The sequence below is a fragment of the Centruroides sculpturatus genome, unplaced genomic scaffold (genome assembly GCF_000671375.1).
Source record: "Centruroides sculpturatus isolate CEXI.00-Female unplaced genomic scaffold, Cexi_2.0 scaffold12, whole genome shotgun sequence".
In the NCBI taxonomy this organism is placed as follows: domain Eukaryota; kingdom Metazoa; phylum Arthropoda; class Arachnida; order Scorpiones; family Buthidae; genus Centruroides; species Centruroides sculpturatus.
The window spans coordinates 792,763-812,578 of NW_019384438.1; the positions used below are offsets into that span (position 1 = coordinate 792,763).

At 29.6% G+C, this 19,816-nt stretch overlaps 1 protein-coding gene across 1 annotated transcript; it reads left to right on the forward strand.

The window, feature by feature from the left end:
• The first annotated feature begins 2,078 nt into the window (after positions 1 to 2,078).
• LOC111620003 (allatostatin-A receptor-like) lies at positions 2,079 to 19,519 on the forward strand. The gene is made up of 6 exons (XM_023361843.1): positions 2,079 to 2,195; positions 17,774 to 18,243; positions 18,310 to 18,433; positions 18,530 to 18,744; positions 18,922 to 19,045; positions 19,121 to 19,519. Exons 2-6 carry the CDS (start codon positions 17,846 to 17,848, stop codon positions 19,490 to 19,492), a joined length of 1,233 nt encoding a protein of 410 aa, XP_023217611.1. The 5' UTR covers positions 2,079 to 2,195; positions 17,774 to 17,845; the 3' UTR covers positions 19,493 to 19,519.
• Positions 19,520 to 19,816: the final 297 nt, after the last annotated feature.

Genomic DNA, 19,816 nt, shown 5'->3' on the forward strand with positions numbered 1-19,816 from the left:
TAAGTAAAGTTCTCTTAGTGCCTGCGGGGAGAAGAGTTAAAATTAAAATGATTTAATTTAAATATCTAAATTTTACCAAAAAAAGGAAAAAGAAATACCACAAAAAATTAACAGAGAAACTTTACTAAATTTTGATAATTAAACAGTTTTATTTATCACAAAAAAAAACTATGGTAAGTTATTACGCAGTCTAAGTTTTTGTCTAGAACCTTACACTTTTAAAAGCTTCAAGCACGCACAAATATATGAATTCCCATACTCAGATTTGATCCAATATTCAGAATCTATATTAGCTATGATCCTCAACCTTCTTTCATGTCAACCATCAAGTGATACAAGTTTTACACTACGCAAACTTACATAAAAGAGTCACGTGCAACCTAAAATCACCACTATATTGAATACATTCGTTGCAGTTTATACTTTAAATAAGTGTACATCGAATGGATCGAAACGTATTTACTAAATTTTAAGACTTTTTTATAAAAAATTTTATTAAAATTTCTTCAAAGACATAAAAACGAATTTTAAAATATAATACTGTATTTAATCTCCTTCTGATGCAAAAAAAGCAAACTTTTTTAATTAGTTTTAATATCAATAATTAAATTGAATGAGAAAATAATTTTATAAAGAAAAAAAACTTAATTCAACGTTGGGAAAAAGTAAAAAATTTAAATATAAAGCGCAAAAGTATTCGATATCGATTTATATTCAGTTAGTGCTGGCACGTTTACTTCGGATAATAATTCACGACGAACAATTATAATCGGGAATTACAACCAATCATTACGTTTTCTACAGAAATTTAAGTCAGAATTATATTAATGATCGATAATCCAGCAGTAAAATATATATGTATATATGTATAGGAAAGTTTAATAAGCAATGATTGATGTTCGGAAAATTTTCGGAATGAAATTGTGTACGGTATATGGGATTAAAGTTTTCTCTTTGGCTGATTAAATGGAAGGCATCGAGTGGAAAATTAACTATTTTCTTTAAAGTTAAAGGAAAAAAACGGTGAAGAAGAAAGAAAAATATGCGATATCCTTATCAATTAATAATTTATTAAGGAAATTAACGTTGCGTGCTTTATATGCAAATTACACTTCTCGAGTTTTTTTGTTTTGAAAGTGGAAAACTTATCAAGTTACAATTTTAACATTTTTACTTAACTTTTTGTGTTTTTCTTCTTTTATTTTCTACCTTTTCAAAATAGATTCCTATCACGTATTTTTCTTTTTATATGCTCAAATTTCATATCCTACTTCAAAATTTGATAATAAAACAAGTACGAGCTCGTACAATGTACACAGAAAATCCCTTCTTAAGACTGTTAATTCTGTTCGAACACATTATATAATTTTATTTAACGGATTAAATAAAATGTTTAATGGAATTTTAAAACGTGTGTAAATAATAAAATAACAAGAAAATGAGATTTGTTAGATATTATTATCGTTACTAATGCAGATCTTTATAGAAATTTGTTATTGTCAGTCATTTTTTAAAGGTAAATTTCGAGCAGTATCGGTGATAAAATCTATTATAGTGCAACAGATGTGAAGTTAAGCTTAAAAGAAAACTAGTAAAGTGTAGACATTGATGAAAATGCGACACTGATGATCTTTCGCTAAAAAGGAATTAGTGTAGTGTCATCTCTGTAGATAAATTACTAGAGCAAGTACAGCCATTAGGTCTGATGTCTTAAACTGTCAAAGTGATGTTGCACTCTTCTAGCGAATCCACTCGTAAAGTCACCTGTCTACTAAGCCATTCGCCTTAATTACTCTTTAATTAAAAAAATGAACAATAAAAAAACACCCATCAACAAAAGGGAAAACTAAAAGCTTGTCGTTATTTTAAAATTTTTAAAATTCCATCGCATCCAATTAGAGCATAAAGTAATTGTTACGTCATTAAAATACGAAATAGATGCCTTTAAATAGTATTAATGAGATTTTATTCTGTAATATTGATATTGTACTTACTAGCTTTTACGTATTTTTTAAAATAAAATTAAAAAAGTATAAAAAATACTTTAAAGATATTAAATTATTAGCTTGGAAATGGAGGGATGGATTCGATGACGTCACGCTTCCAACAGTTTCTATAGGATAGCAGCGCTTCTACATCCAGTTGGAACTTAGAATTGGTCAAGAAAACACGGAATTGATGCCTATCTGATTCAAGTAAGTGCAATTTTATCAATCGATTACTGTTTAAAGAGAAAGAAATTTAAATAAACTATTTATTTATGAAGTTTTTTAAAATTATACACGCGTTATTCTGTATATAAATAATGCGATAGAGATCCTAGATTAAAAGATTAATTGTTGGGTAAGTTTATTAGATATTTAAATACAAGTTATACGTGAATTAGTTTGGATATTAAACGTTAATCTACATCCAGAACTATCAACAGGTTGGGCTTACAAGTTTTAATTTATAAATTATAACAATATTCTACATTAAAATTATATACAAAAGTTTGTTTAATTTATTTAATTAGTTGATTATTAGAATTAAGTAGCATGTATTTATTTTTTAAATACATTTTCTTTAAAAAATTCATAATATTAATGTCTAAAACTGAGCAATACAGGGCGACCCAAAAGTCAGTTAACCATTGTAAATTTCTGCTTTATACAAATGCTTAATCACATTTTTTAATCACTTTATTCTAATATTTTATATTTATATATTTAATATTAACAAGCGTGCCTGAAACCTATAAAACGTGGTTAACTAACTTCTGGGCCACCCAATATAATATTCGAAATCTCTTTATAACTTCTTATCTACGTAATATCGTAGAAAACAAATTATAAATAATTTTATTCATGCATTATCTTTCTAATAGTAGCGTGTAAAAAGAAACATTATCGGTCGAGTTAATTGGAAATTAAAGAAGGCGTCATGGTTTCGGTAAACATTCACTTTTATACAAAATAGCTCATCTGCAACAGAGTAAGTGAATACATTGTTTTGAATTTTCATACAATTTGGGATTGGTTGTCAAACTCATTATCCGGCAACATAACTATAGAATAACAGTTGCTAAGAGATACTCCAGAATTAATTTAAGTAATACAGAAGAGTGAAAAGTCGTAATTTAAATGTTATTGAGATGATTTAAACATCATTTTCTCGTATATTAGTGTGAGCCTATTTACTACTAAAAACATTATATGTATAATGTCCCCTTGTGATGTAGATAACGAGTCTAATGATATCTTTACAAGTAGTAGTTAGTTACTTGAAAATTGCCATTCTTATCGATAGATTGTTAAATTAGAATTTTCTTCAGAGTAAACATTTGTTCAAGTTGAAATTTGTTAGAAAATTTTAAAATATACAGTAATACCCCGAACTTACGCGATGGGTGGGACCAAGCGATAACCGCGTAAGTCGAATTCGCGTAAGTCGGATTATAATTTCGCAATTTGTGTAAAATCCAAGTCGGATGTATGTAAGCTAATAAATGTTCTCGTTAATCTTATCTCGTCTTTTGATTTATTCACGGTTACAAGAAATCACCGCATAGAGTCTCTCGCGTCTCCGTAGATATAAAATACACAGAAATAAATAACACAAAATAAATTGTAGCTATGCGTCGATTCCACGCGATACGTCCGAACATGTAAGCTGAACAATAGTGTGGGGGAGTGAGTAATCAAGAGTTGCCTGGCGCTCAAACAAAAGACGATTCGACGAGATTTGAAAATCGCGTAACTCCGGGTTCGCGTAAGTCGGGGTAGCGTAAGTCGAGGTATTACTGTATATAATTTATTGATAAGAAGCGCTTATCACAGATTATACATTAAGTAATACATCTCTATTGTTATTAATTACTATCCATTACGTATATACATATAATTTGTGTGTAATTGAGCTGCAATTTTCAAATTGCAGACCTGTAAATTCCTACTGTCTGTTTGTTGCCTATCTAACTCCATTCTCGAGATTATCGAAAACGGAGTTAGATATATGAAAGTTGAGATCAGAAATGACATCTTAGGGGCAAAAGGCCCCGATTAATTTTATATACGAACTTCCGAGCTGGATCAGAAGTCACATGATTTCAATTCAAAATTTTCTTAAGAACAGAGATAGATTACCAGCATGATTCTGTTGTTATCGGGAAAAGTATGATGTACAGGGACAAGACACTACTAAAATCGAGAGCATATATTTTAAATTAAGTAAGTTAAAAACATGATTAAAACATTTATTATATAATTACGTATAGATCCTGTATTACAATGCAACAAATTAAAGACTTATTTTTACTGATTAAGACGATGAAAATATTTTTGAATATACTTTGACAATTAAAGAAAATTGCAAAATGTTTCATGCCACTCTTCTTTGAATTTGTTAAACGTATTTACTTCTTTTAAAAGCGTGTTAATGATGAAAAGACTTTCTACAGCGTTTAACAATGTGAGTTTTCTATATTTTTATTTTTATTTCTTCTTAACTTTCGTACAAATTTTTTTTTAACTCTTCAATATAATTGCTAAAGTTCCTATTACATTATATAACTTCCAAAAGCTTAAAACCCTAAAGCATTAAATTTATTTTTATAAAAGAAATATTCTTTCTTTGTATTTTATCTGCAAGAATTTGTCTTTTATTCTACTTTTTATAACATTATTAAATGATGAAAGTGTTATCAAATCTCATCTAATTCTTCACCTATTTAGAATCAAAGAATTGGGTTCGATTTCTAGATTTTCTCATCCTATTTTCTAGGGTATCATTTACTTTAATAAAAGAAAGGAAAGAAAAAAACTAATTTTCGTGAAGAAATTAATTTCCAAAATGGATAACACATTACTGTAACCGATCTCTGTTCCATTATTATAAATGATTAAGGTTGTAAGATTTGTTACAAGTTACAATTGATGATGATGGTTACTATTATTATCATCATTACTACGAAACTATCGTTATAATTATGACAAATAATTATAATTTAAAAGCACCAACAAGAAAAATAATATTTCTTATAGAATTTTTTTTGTTAGAAAATCTTAATCTTATTTCTATATACAAATTTTAACTTTAATTAGATAAGATTAGCCTACTGAAAATTAATGTTCCAAATTGGGAAAAATAATTGGTATATTCTGGTTATTATTGGTTTTTTTTGCCAATTTAATTTTTCTCAATTCTTTTCTCAATTGTATTTTACCTTCGTACACGAATTAGAAGCGGCGAACTACTACCCTTTTGTGAATAAATATCATATTAATATGTAAAAATTGATGACGATAATAAGCTGTCATCCCGAAATAACTGCATAAATCTAAGTAGTTGCCATTATATCAGTATCTCATCAGCAATCTAACCACTATGATGCAACATCATTTTTATATTGTCATCATTAGAAGCATTATTTTCCTATTCGTATATCAAGATTTTCACTTTATATAGGCCTATGTGTGTATTTTCAAGTATGACCTATATTCTTTGTTCTAGAGTGGTATATTTTCTTTTCTCGTCTTTAATAACGGCTTTTTCATATAGTAAACACTAATAAGTAGGTACTTTCCCACGACACCAAGTATAGTTTCTATTGATTCGTTGTTTTGAAAGTTTGAGAATCCGAAAATCGACCGGGGAAAAAATAGAAAAACAATCGATTTTACGAGGAAACAAAACACTAAAAGGAATGTTCGCTAAGAAGGAAAAGGATTTATAGGTGTTGTTTTTTCGCCCAGGTAAAAGTTCTATACATTTACAATGTTACCAGCAGTAGATCATCACATCACAAGTTTTGAAGATTGTTACCGTTCGTAGGGATTATGGCCCTGTCAAAATACATATAAAAATGGTAAATACTTAAAATTTTGAATATATATTCTGTTATTTTCCAATATTAAAAAGATGATAAACTGTTTCCTACATGCTATCAATTATGATAAAGCTGGAAGATTATAATGAAAATCCTACAGCTCAGTTTTATTCACAAGTATGAATGAAACTGCGCTGGAAGTGTCAAGTTCCGAGATTTATAATAGAAGTGCATTATTACTATGTTCAAGATGAAACTATATATTGTATGTATCGTTACAATGATAAATATATATAATTAGAATTAAAATGAAGGTATTGAGAGTAGAGAAATGTTTGCTATTTTGGTTTAATAATACGTATAAACGCAGGTATACGCATTAATCTATAAGTTTAATATATCAATAGTTTTGTGATATGTTCTAAACCATATTATGTAAATTTCATGAAGTATTTTGTGGCTTTCCAATCAAAATATAAGATAGCCAAATGTATGCTTATTATTGCAGAAATTCATTCTTCCTAATCCTGAAATTTATATAATTTTACAATTTTTTTTAAAATAAAAATGTAAAATATTTTATATTTTATTTAATAAATTCTTCTATTAATTTAATCTATTTAATAAACTCTCATATCAATTTTTGCTTACTTTAATTACGAGCATAGAAGCCTCTCAGAGTTAGAGAATGAAGGACCACTTAGCTTTTTCAGAAGTAAAATTAAACATTTATATTAGAGTAAATCAGGGTTAGATGGTGAATAAAAATGCTGGAGGCTGTGAGTGTGAAAATTAATTTTATTTTAAAAAACTGACTGAACTTGTCATTACTTCCACGAATGTCAAATCTTTGACTGAAACTATTAAGTAATCTGTTTTATGTAGATTTAAATATATATAGCTGTATAAAAGTTAAAGTAAAAGAATTTTTAATAAAATAAGAACTAGTGCAAATAAGAGTTTATTTATATCGGAAAACAGAGTCGTAAAAACAAGATATAATTTTCTGCTAAGTCACCATCTCACTCTTAGAAGTGTGGATTAGTTGGTGAACAGTATATGGTTGAGCCCTCTATCAGAGCTTACTCTGTTATTTTTGGCCGATTACTGGTTACACTAATTATCCAAGCTTCTAAAGTCTTATATGTAGGAAATAAAAGTAGTCCGCTGATCTTAAGATTTTTGAGGCTACAGTAAACATAAACATATGTAAAAAATTCTGCAAGTCGGAAACAGAAACATTCGATTTATTCACTTAATATTACAGCAATTGCGCGTAAACATCACACACAGCAAGTATGGCTTTCGACTCACACAATATATCTATAAATGCGCTATCTTTCAGTTTATACAGTAATTACATGTGTTCAATATGTAAAACCCTGATTTACCCTATAATTGTTAAATAATAACATTTGATGAAAGAATAAAACGAGACAACAATACATGCAAGAAACACACAAGAAACGAAATGGAATGAGTAATCTGTAGTGTTTTTGAGACTATCCTACGACAGAGTTTCTTGTGATAGGGCCTGCACGAGCACTATTTAGACTAAATATATCTTTGTAGGCGCACATATCTCTAGCTGAAGAATTTTATTTGTTGAAAGCCATCAATAAACAGAAGTAAAATTCTAGATATTTTTAGAAAACGCAAAACAGGAGAAAATCGTTACATTTTTCAAGTTTTGCCTTATATGATTTTATTTTGCAATACTCATCTCACCTTACACTAGAGTTTATAAGCTTATTCGCCCACCATTATGAAATTTTTGAAATTAAAAAAAAATCTGATATGATATTTTGATAGAAAACCGTATTCTTTTTTAGTTCCTACTTCCATTTCGACTTTCATAAATGGATCTAACAAGTAAAAGTTTAATTTACGTCACGTTTCTTTCTATTAAAGTATGATACTATAAACTTCCCTCTTACTAATATCTTTTTCTATGTAGACGTCTGTTATGTAAATTTTTTTAAAACTTAAGAATAAGAGGACTGATACACTAAAGTGATATTGATTAAACGTCAAAGTAAGTAAGAAAACAACTTTTCCGGCGTGGTATATAATTACAAGTTTGGATAAATTCGGCTTTTGTACGTTGATAAAAGCGAATAATGCAATTTTATATGGGTGTAGTTAAAATAGAAGTTTTCTTAATAACTTACTACAAGTCTTATGGTCCTTAATTGTTATCTAAAATTATACTTTACGACAGAGGTGTATCATGAATTTACGGCACCCGGAAGCTATATATAGGCCTATAAGACAGAAAGTTTAATCTTTATATATAAATGAAGGTCCAAAATTCAGTTAACCATCGTAAAAATTAAACTTTTTACTTTATCCAAATACTGTATTACTTATAAACTTTTAAAATTGTTCAAAATAAGATCATTCTTGTACAAAGTGTAATCTACAATGCTTCAACATTTGTAGGAATTGTTAACTTTTAACAAAAATTGATCAATTGATTGTAAACGAAGACGGTTATCAGAATTTTGGGTTGTCCTGTATATATATATATAGGCCTATATATATATATCTAAATCTACTCTTGATTTTCGTCTATATAAGTTATATAGACGAAAATCGAGAGCAGATTTAGAAAGCTTGAGGACAGAATGCCCTGATTACCTATATATTAACTTCCGGTCTAGCTCGGATGTCACGTGAATTCAATTCAAAATTTTTTCCCAGATGGAGTTACTGTACATAGATGACCAGCATGGTTCTGTTGTTTTCAGGAAAAGTATAATGTACAGGGACAAGACACTAATAATTAGAGATTCATAACATATATTTTAACTTAAATAAGTTTAAAATATGATTTAAAAATTACAGCCCTGCATTGTGACGCTTTCACAACAATTTTTTTCATTCAGAGCCCCTTCGCTGCAACTCTTATTTGCACTAGTTCTTATTTTATTAAAAATTCTTTTACACTTTAACTTTTATACAGCTATATACATTTAAATCTACATAAAACGGATTATTTAATAGTTCCAGTCAAAGATTTGACATTCGTGGAAGTAATAGTTTCGCCATTTTTCGTTTGTTATCTGGCTAATTGCCGCTCGTTAGGAAATTTGCATAACAGATAGAGAAAGTTAATTTGCCGAGAGAGATTTAAATTATAACTTTTCATATTCGTATGTTATCGTGAATACTTTAAATCTGTCTTCCTCTAGTAGTAATTTGAAGCTTCATTGCAATATGATATTTTGTTTTGGGAATCTTATTACCTATTAGAATAGCTAGAATAAATTTCGAACTATGGTTATTAGCAAATTAAATGAAAATTTTGAATAAAATTTTAAGTTTTAAATAAACCTGAAAACCAGCTCATCACATGAACGTTAAAGCGAGGTTAAAAGTAAAAGATCAATCAATTATTTAGTATGAAATCGTCACAATGCTGGGCTGTAATTTTTAATCATATTTTTAATTTTTTAAATTTAAAATATAGTGCGATTTTAGTAGTGCCTTGCCCCTGTACATCATACTTTTCCTGCCAGAGGGAGTTGCATAGATCTATGCAACTTTCTCTGGGGAAAATTTTGAATTGAAATCATGATTCAGACCAGAAGTTCTTCTATAGTTAATCGGAGCGTTCTGACCCTATCTGGTCTCGAATTTCATCTATCTAACTTCATTCTCGGAGTTAAGGAAAGACAGACAGATGGACGAAAGTGAAATTTATAGGTCTTCAATTTGAAAATTGTAGCCCGAATAACAGCAAAAGTTTGAAAGAAAAAATTATAAAAATTCTCGATATTAAATTTGATGTATACATTTGCATAATGTTTACTTCATTCAGTTTATAAGAGTACTAAGAGAACGTATTTTCAGCTGACCCTCAATATAACGGGCTAATGGCGGAAACGGTCCGATAATCCCAACTGTAATGTATATTATATCCGAAAACATATGATTTTCTACAATGGTTCGTGTGATTCGTTGACGATGACATATGAGATATGAAAATCCACGTAAACAACATATAAGTTATATAATTTTTTTTTTCATTTTTAACCCTTGTTCTATAATGAAAGTGTGATACTCTATGGGCACTAAGAGAGCCTTTTTTTCCTTACGGGTTCGGCCATGCCAATACAATGTGAATGGCCGGGTGGTGAGGGACTACTCCTCAGGAATTTTTCATGGGCGTGACAGACCACTCATGAAAAATTTCTGGGGAGTAGTTTATCAAATTCGATCCCTAATCCCCTGAGTAGACTGACACCTGAACCATCACGGCCACCCAATCGTCAACAGCTTGTATAGAATAAATACGAGGAAAGCAACACACTTCCAAGCAGGTATGCAACAATTACTGTCAACACATTGTCTAGTTAACATTCAGCTCACTAAGAGAAGCAATTTGATATTCTCGGTAACTGTAATTTCACTCTGACAAATATCTTGGAACAACTGATTGGGTCCACTGTTTCCGAAATCAGTTATATCGGGATACGTAAAATGGAGGGTCAACTCCTTTTTTACACTAAATAATTAAAATATATGAAATATTAGAGCAAACGAAACCGGGATCGTTAACAAATTAGTAGTTTTTTAGATCCTGCGAACATTTTGCTTCGTTATATTAACCTCAGGATTGACCTCAAAATTTAAACACGTAACTGTACAGTATTTACTCCAATCACTTTTATCTAAAAGTCAAAGTACAAAAAAATTGAAATTGAAGGCGCTAAGCTTCGTTACGTGTTATTTTAATGAACTTTAAAATTGTAATTAAAAAAAAAATTGAATACAGTGAAAGAATATTTATCTCGTTTAGATAGGCCTATAAATTTAATTATAAAATTAAATTTATATGTAATATAATAATTACAGACAATTAAATTATAATAATAATTACTTTTTCAATTATCCAGTTTCGAAAATTTTTCTTTAATTAATTTTATTTCAAATTTTATTTCAAAGAGTTTAGATTAAGAAAAACACATTCAACGTACAGTATATTATATAGGCTAAATCTCTTTTGTTAATTAAAATGCGTATGTAATTCTATACACGCACATTAATTCGTTTAATTGTTAAGAAACACTCTTTTTTAAAACTTTTAAATTATTAAACTTTTTTTATTCTCGCGTAAATCAAAGGAGGATCTAGCAGTAAATCTTAAGGAGAGACGATTTTTAATTCGTGTAATAAAATAAAATAATATATAAAAGTGTTACGGCTTTAACAATTAGTTAAAACAATGCTTCCTAAACTGAGATCCGCTCCTAGTCTTTATATGTTTCGGAGAATGCACGAAGCATTCAGAAGGTACAGTACGTCTGTCTGTCAGACGAAAGATTAGCTTTCCAAGATGGTTTTTAATAAATGGTTAGTTACTGACCATTTTCAAGCTCGAGAGAAAATTTTCAAGCTCACAACAAGCTGTCTATAAATTACGTAACTCAGATATCCTGTTTTGATGTGCAAGTACTATACTTTGCATTACAAGAGGATAGAAGGTGTTTACAAAACGTTACATAATGATAGGATCTTCAAACTGATTGGTGTTGTTTGTTAAATAGCTAGTGATTAAGCTAACGGGAGTTTTTCTTCAAATGGCGATGACTTCTCAGATTTGGCTACAACTTTCGTCGTCTAATTCGCCAAATATCGAACATGAAAGAAAAACGGTATTGTTTAGATGTCTATCTCACTGCTTTCTACAGTACATTATGTACGCAATAAATAAAATAATATAATATTCCGTACCTCGTGCTGTATACGGGGTTGATCGAGGATATGCGTTACGTAATTTTGGGGATGGGTTATACTTTTAACACTGTTGAACGTAACAGTGTTAAAAGTATAAAATTAGCGTTACGTAATTAACGGAAGATAGTAAATCGCAAATACATCGACTTTTCACATAGCATTTTGTAAAATCGTTAAACATTTAATTCAAAAGTTTTCTCCTGAACGGAGTTAGATAGATGACTGGCATGATTGTATGGATGATGGACAAGTGTGATATACAGGGCATGACACTACTAAAATCAACCTTTCCTAGCAAAATTTGGCTGTTTACTTCTATGATACCATGATGTTCATTTGCCCACTTTTCATCTAAAATATCTGGTAATCCTTTCCCATATTGTTCATGGGCGTAGCGAGGGGGGAGCCTGGGTGGGCACGGCCCCTCCCAGGAAACCTGGTTCCCCCCCAGGAAATCACAGCCGAAAAAGTGTTGAGTCGATTTGTAAACACCTAAAGCTAAAATAAAAGTTTTGAATACTGAAAAAAAGGTGAACGGCTTGCTCGGTGCCCAATAATGAACAATAATTTGAAATAATTCAATTTTGTGTCAGGTTGGCCTCCACTAGGCCCCCCCATAACAAAACTCTGGCTACGCCCATGATATTGTTTTATTTGGCGTAAGTAACTATGTCTATATCCAACAATATACGATTTTTCGACCTAAAATTTTCTTTCATCTATTTTTCCATATTTTAATTGAAGCTTTTTTGTTCAAATCTAATTCAGCGATGATAATTTTATTTCTCACCAAAATTTCAATAAAAAGATAACATTTACTATTAGATGTAATATAGTGATGAGTACAGTAAATATTCATTAGATAGTAATAGAGAAATAATAAATGAAATCTCTTTATGGATAAGGGATGCTGTAATTATCCTTCTTTCCTTTGTAATCATTATAAGTAAGTTTAAGAATATCAATTACTGTATTAATATTCTCAAACTTACAGTTCTAATAATGGTTGTTAGAAGTGCTGTATTGAAATTTTCAAACTTACTTGTAAGTATTACAGAGAAAAGAAATATGAAATATTTTTATTTAACTTTTAATAGAAAACTATTGTAGGATAATCACTTCTCTAAACATTTCTAAAATAGTTGCACGAACAACTTGCAATCCGAAATCATCCAGACCTGTAAATGGCGTTTTTTGTGTTTTTTTCTTTGGAGTTGAAAGTTTCTTAATTGAAATTGCTTTCTCAACGTTTTCGGCCGTAACTTTCTTAGTTTTACCGATAATCCTTCGGTACATTTCGATATTTTGCTAATAAAATCACTTCAAGTTGTATTTTGATGTTTAAACTAATTATGGGCATTTAAATTGATAGCTGTGCAATGTTTCGCAGCTCATTACCAAAAGTTTCGTCATCCATTTTTGCTTATAATTTCTGTTATTGTCTGTGACAGTTTGCTGAGAAATTCAGTGCTTAACTTCTTGTATATTGGATATAAAACAGAAACAGAATAAGAACTAAAACGAATTTTTTCCATGATGCTGTTTCTGGTATACTTTTCTAATTTCTGATGATTTCGAAAAGAAGCATTACTGTACTTTCGATACAATTAGTAGGCTTATATAAACAAATAATTTTCCTCGCAGAGCGCTTTCAATCTCCATCACTAATTCTTATTTACACTTAGGATTACGTTGTTTACACTCTCAGACAATAGAAGGTAAGTTGCACAATGAATCGACCTTTGATGCAAAGCGTTAGATAAGTGCTAATCTCTTATGATTCGGTTGCATTAATTAATATATATATGTGCGTATACATTGTGTATACGCATATAAGCGTATACACATTGTAGGTGTCTGCAAATTTTTTGATTTTTGAAGTAGATATACACTAAATAAATTTAAACAATACAAAAATGTTACAAAAATGAAAACTAATAATAAAAATATTAATATATAAACATTATTTTAAAAAATAATAAAGATTCTGGTTACAATCGACTCTGGAGACTAAGTTTACTAATTTAGGGAGGAAATTTTGGGTCGACCGAGTACTGGCTTATAGCCCGGACGGGATGACGTCAACCCCAATTTACCGGGCTAAAACTTTTTTAAAGAATTATGTAACACTATTTTTACAATTTTCGACTACTACTACACTTTTGCTGTTAGTATGGAATAACCAATATCTATTATAGGCAGAGATTCCCAACCTTTTTCTTACATGACCCGCATATAGAAAATATTGTTTCAGAGTTAGCAATAAAAGCTCTTGAGATGATCGTCTAATATCGCATCTCTCTAAATCCCTCCCCGGCAATTCATATACACTTGGCTGAACAGTAAATATTATACGTTAGACTAGCAAACAACGAAAAGAAAACCGCTTTATATACATATAAATATGTAAAATATGTATTTAAATGAATAATTAGCAAAGAGTAAACATAGATGTGTTTACATGTGATTATATGTAATCCGCATTGCGAACAAGACTTAAATAAACAAGACATGTAAACAATTTACAATGAAACGCATAGAAAATCGATTTTATATATAAGCAAGCATACAAATCTTGAAAAGTTATTTATTTAAATTTATGAGTATGAAACGCATAAGAACACATTTCGTATACAGTTCATAACAAACGTCAACATATGTGTGTTACATGTGTTCATATGTAAAAACACATGGGTCTACGTTATAAACACACAGATTGTATACATAATACGCAAATGCGTGTTTAACGCATGTATGCATTCACGTAAACACTCAACTAATATACACAAGTACTGTACCTAGTGTTTACATAAACACACACGTGTTTAAATATAATTGGTTTTTGTTTGTAGCTACACTTAAAAACAGCATTTATAACGGACTTGCAGTGAAACAGGCAAAAAAAAAATCAGTTTGTATATACTTTTTTCTTGTATATAAATTATTTATTTCGATCTCGAATCTATTAAATACATAAACCCTACAGTTAACACACGCTTCAGTGTGCACCGCATACGAGATGATTATTAAACAATTACTAAACCAAAATAAACGTTAAAAACGTTCGGTAAAAAACTTTTTATATTATTATTTTCCATAAAATAATGAATTCTTTCATGGTTAATCCCTCTTAAACCAGATTACTTGAGAATAATGAGTAAAATATTCTTTAGTACATCACGTCAGAGTTTTTTTATCATCCCATTCTACAATATTCCTTGCAAATAATTAGATAGCCTATTATTAAGCACATTATTAGGACTAGAATAGAACTTTTAAGAGAATAAAACATTTATTTATTTAGAAAATTGTTTTCTTTTGAAACTTATAAAAATAGACTTCTAAATTTACTGATCGTTATCTTCTAATATATCGAAATTTTGTTTTTCTGGTGTATTTTTACTCTGCTCCATGGCACGCTATTTTCTTAAAAGTGATATCGTACAGTAAACTTTTCTTAAATAATAAATGGATCTCGCATGTCTAAAAACATAATAAATAAATTATACAGTGGAAATTTTAACTTGTTCATCTGCTTATTATCAAGTGGGAATTCATCTTTCTGTTGAATTCAATGTTTTACAGATGTTTTTGACAAGGCAAGCATACTTTATTCATAAAAATTACACAGTTGGATATGAGGATCGATAAACTGACAGATGCTATTCTTTAAAACGAAAGGAATAACAAACGTTTCCTTACTACGTACGCTTTAACAGTAATTTATATTTAGGAAAAACTCTATTTTTTCTAGTTTTGGAGTGTTTTTTCCAACTTTAATCTCGGATAAAGCTGGAAGTAGAAGCTGTTTCCTTTATACACATCTACCAATCTCTTCACGTTTTGTCTGAATCGAAAATAGATTTTAATGTAAATGATAATGCTTCATTGCTTCGATCGAAAACATTTGCTTTTCATTTTAAATGTCTCAAAAGAATATAAAATATTACATAAAATGTTGTTTTATAAGAGATTTTAAACAGTTTATATAATTTATATTCTATAGTAAATCAGTATAAATAAAAAGCTCTAGCGTATATAATTTTTTACGGGAAATTAAAGTGCACTTTTTAATGTAACAACATAAAAATTTTATATCTGTACTGCATGTGTGTCTATCAGTTAACTAGTTCTGTTTCTAACGTGTTTATGTGCAGCATGTAAGTATCAATATTTATTAATATTAATTGATTATTTACATGTTTAAATGTATTTCAATGTATTGTATATATTTACATCTGTTAACTGTTTTTACTTTGAGTGAATAAGTACAGGCGCTATAGATTTGTATATGCATGGATATACAGTAATGTATTATTATCAGTTGTATCAGATTATATATCAGATATTTGATATGTCTGTCCTTTATGTCTTTAAATTATACAATGTATGGTTTTCTGTTTGCGTATGAATCATCTGCAAATACTTCAAAATTTATACGCACGTTAGTTCATCTTGGACCCATACCATAAAAGCATTTATAGATAGTTTAATATACAGGGAGTGTGTTCTTTTATCAGATCGTTCTGTCGGGTCGGAGGAAGAACGAGAGTCTCGACGTTCATCTAACACCGTTCTCGAAATTAAGGAAGAACAGACAGGCGGACGAACGACGATAGGGATTTACGGGTCTAGAATTTTTTTCAAAATACAGCCAAATAATGATTTTATTCATAAAATTATTTATTTACATTTTATGATGAAATAAAAATCAATTAGTTGAACACATAGCTATACATTTATACACTTAAAATAAATTGCGACACTTACAGTAAATAGTGAAAGAAACTTTTATAGGCAACAGCAAACACGCGATTCGTATAAATTAATTTAGTGAACAAGATTGACTTTTCTCACCTCTTTTCTGTTTACTTTTTAGTCATAATTATAGGACATAACGACTTTGGTTATATTCTAATTACTTCACTTTACAAGAGGACACGATTAATTAACAAGGAAAAATCGATTTTTGCCTTATAAAAACTACATTCGATAACTCTCTAATACATTTTATGGTGCGATTAAGTTAAGTTTTTCCATTAAGAGATTAATTGCAAGAGAAACGTGACTAATTATTTAGAATTTGATAGATTTCTAGAATAAAAAAAAGTAATAATAATTTTAATAAGTTACAGGAAGTTATGCGACCGGGAAGAAGGCCCAAAAGTCAGTTAACCGAGAAGAAGATTAATGGAATGCACAAAATTAATGGAAACGTGATTAAGTAAAGAAATAATTTATTTTTTACAATGCGATTAACTGACTTTTAGACCACCCTGCGTATATTTCTAATTTTATTAGTTATAAACTGAAATTTTAGTGCCTGAAGAATTATCATAAAATTTAATTTTTGCATTCTTCTTCAATCCAAGAATGCGAACTTTAAATTTGTATTGAAGGGAAAAAAGTGCTGATAAGGTAGTAGTAAAAAAAAGTTTATTTTTAATTCTTCACTTTTAATTTCTCTTCACTTGTAAAGGCAATTTTACAAATTCTCTCGTTCGTATTCGTTATCAAAAATTAATTTATTCTGGTCTAAACTTTCGAGAATTTTAATTGAGATTGGAAGATTTTTTTTAATGTTTTTTTTAATAGTTTTTATTAATTTTTAAATAAATTATTTCGAGTAAAAGTGTTTTATAATTTTAATGTCACTTCTTAAATAACGCAATTAATGTTACTATAGTAACTTAGTGTTTTGGATCATTTTTCATAGTTACACAAAGTCGAGTTAGATAACTGCTACTCATTAAAGTTTGAATATTAGAAACAGGAGCATCGTCGTCCGTTGAAGGATATTTAATGAAGTTCCCCTTGTTAATAATTTATTAGAGATTAGGTAAACATCCAATGTTTATAGCAATTAATTTCATAAAACTATTCAAAATGTACAAGCTTCTAAATCTCTGCAAATTCGTTTTAACAACATTTTCCTATGCGGTTCTGGAGAAAGAAATAGATGTTAAAACATTAATTAACTAAAATTTAATTGTAACACAATTAATTTTTAATTAGCTTCCTTTTCTCTCATAGCTTATTTGTTCTCTTAATTCCTTTTATGTAATTTTATCATTTTTACCTCCTTAAACAGCTTCAAATTCTTTAAATTTGTTGCTCTTAGTGGTAATAATAAGTTGTTATAAACGTTAAAGTAATTAAATGTAAATAGTTTTAGATTAAATTTAAGTAGAGATGATGATTAAACTTCTTTTTCCTTGTTTTCAGGCTATCCTACGATGTTAAAATTTTGTTATTTATTTGCTTTATATTGAGTAAAGAAGCTCGAATATAACTAAAATGGATCCATCCACGTGTACTGGAGTTATCTGCGAAGAGCCAACTCAGATCTATTTAGATCATCCAACTGATATGTTAGATCCCTCGACGCTCAATCCCAGTTTTGTTTCCATTATTCTTGTACACTCCGTCACATTTGTGGTTGGCGTAATTGGAAACAGCGTAGTTGTGGTCACTTGGACGGGTCTTCGTCCGTCCAGAATTCCAACCTGTATTTTTTTGGTCAGCCTTGCGGTTGCAGACTTGGTCCAGCTACTAGTATGCGTTCCCTTGGAAACTCTGGAGTATTTTCTCATTATCTGGGATGCCAGAGGTGCTACCTGCAAGATTCGATCTTACATCGAAATGCTATCCGGAATGGCATCTATTCTTAATTTAACAGCCGTCAGCTGCGAGAGGTACGCACTGCTGCTATAGTAACCTGTTTATTGATATATGATTTCATTTTGATGGCTTCTTTCTAGATTTTTAGTCATCGTTTTTCCTATACAAGCTAGAAGATTTTGCACTTTGAGTAATTGTCGAAAGGGTTTGGTAGCAGTATGGACAGTTGCCACTTTTCTAGCATGTCCCGTTCTTGCAACTAAAGTAAGCTAATTCATTCCTCATATTAAAAAAAATTAAATTTTTAAATGGATAATGATTTTTATATAATTTTTACTTATTAAAAATTTTTTACTCCAGAGAATTTATCCAATAACATACTACAATAACAACACTAATTTAACATTATATTATTGTTGGGATAACAATCATTTCTTAGCTTTCTATGTGGCTGTGTATCAATTGGTGACAATGTTTGTATTGCCAGCACTTTTCATGTCCGTTTGTTATTTTTGGGTGATAAGAGAATTATGGAGTAGCACCAGAAACGTCGCCGTCATGACTCAAGTATCCAGGTAATCTAGACTAATGGATTTTTTTAAGTGAAACATTTTTAATAACTTTCTTTGCTAAACGGCAGATCTAAACAACGCTACTTTTATAATCTGAGCTTCTTTTCTAGTTCAGAATAGAATTCTACATAATTCTAAACTGATTTTAAAACGATCAATGTTTCTTTCTTTTACCTCTAGCAAGGCACAAGTTGTGGCAAATTACAGTAGGCATTCCAATGACGTTCGATTCTCATCATCTGTTCAGAGAAAGCCTCATTGTCACCATCATTATGGTAAAGAAGTGAGTAAAGGAAGGAAACAAGTAAGTATTTCAATAAAGATTTGTGATATAAAACAATAACTGATATAAATATTCACCATTTAATTTCTCTCGCAGATTATCAAAATGCTTCTGATTGTCGTTATCTTGTTTCTGGTGTGTTGGGGTCCTCGTCTAGTGATGAATGTTGCCATCAAACAGGGACTCGATAACTTTACTCATTCGGCTTATGCTGCTCGTATTGTCTTTTATCTTCTACCTTTTATCCAATCATCGCTCAATCCTTTCGTTTATGGATTTATGTCGTCGAATTTTAGGCATTTAATGCTTCATTCGTGCTTTGCCAAATTTGTCCAGCTGATATGTAGGAAGGAAAAGAGCAGAATTCCTTCTAAACGTAAGATTTACAGGTTTAATAATCGAGCCAACAGCGAACACTCTTGTAAAATTACTTCTGTGGATTTGGATGCCAAGTCTAGTTACAAATAAATCTATAATATTATATTAAATATAAATCTGGACTGATTATGATATCTATAGACTTAATAACAAGGAAATAGAAATGGAAAGTGAATCTAATCCAACTTGTTAAATTTTAACAATTATAATAATTAAAGAGAAATGTCTTCACTTCGTGGTTCTTTAATTTCTAAATTAAATATCATTGTTAAAAATGAAATAACATAAAAAACAAATTAAATAAATGCAAATTCAAACTCTACAAAATTCGGCTAACGGGAATTTTTGATTTCTACGTTTTAATACATTTTCTACAATCGTGCATGGTGGCCAAAAAGTCGGTTAACCGAATTT

Coding starts and splice junctions, on each gene's coding strand:
- LOC111620003 (XM_023361843.1), top strand. CDS start 17,846: ATGGATCCATCCACGTGTACTGGAGTTATCTGCGAAGAGCCAACTCAG. Junction 18,244..18,309: donor ACAGCCGTCAGCTGCGAGAG/GTACGCACTGCT, acceptor GCTTCTTTCTAG/ATTTTTAGTCATCGTTTTTC. Junction 18,745..18,921: donor GTCATGACTCAAGTATCCAG/GTAATCTAGACT, acceptor TTTTACCTCTAG/CAAGGCACAAGTTGTGGCAA.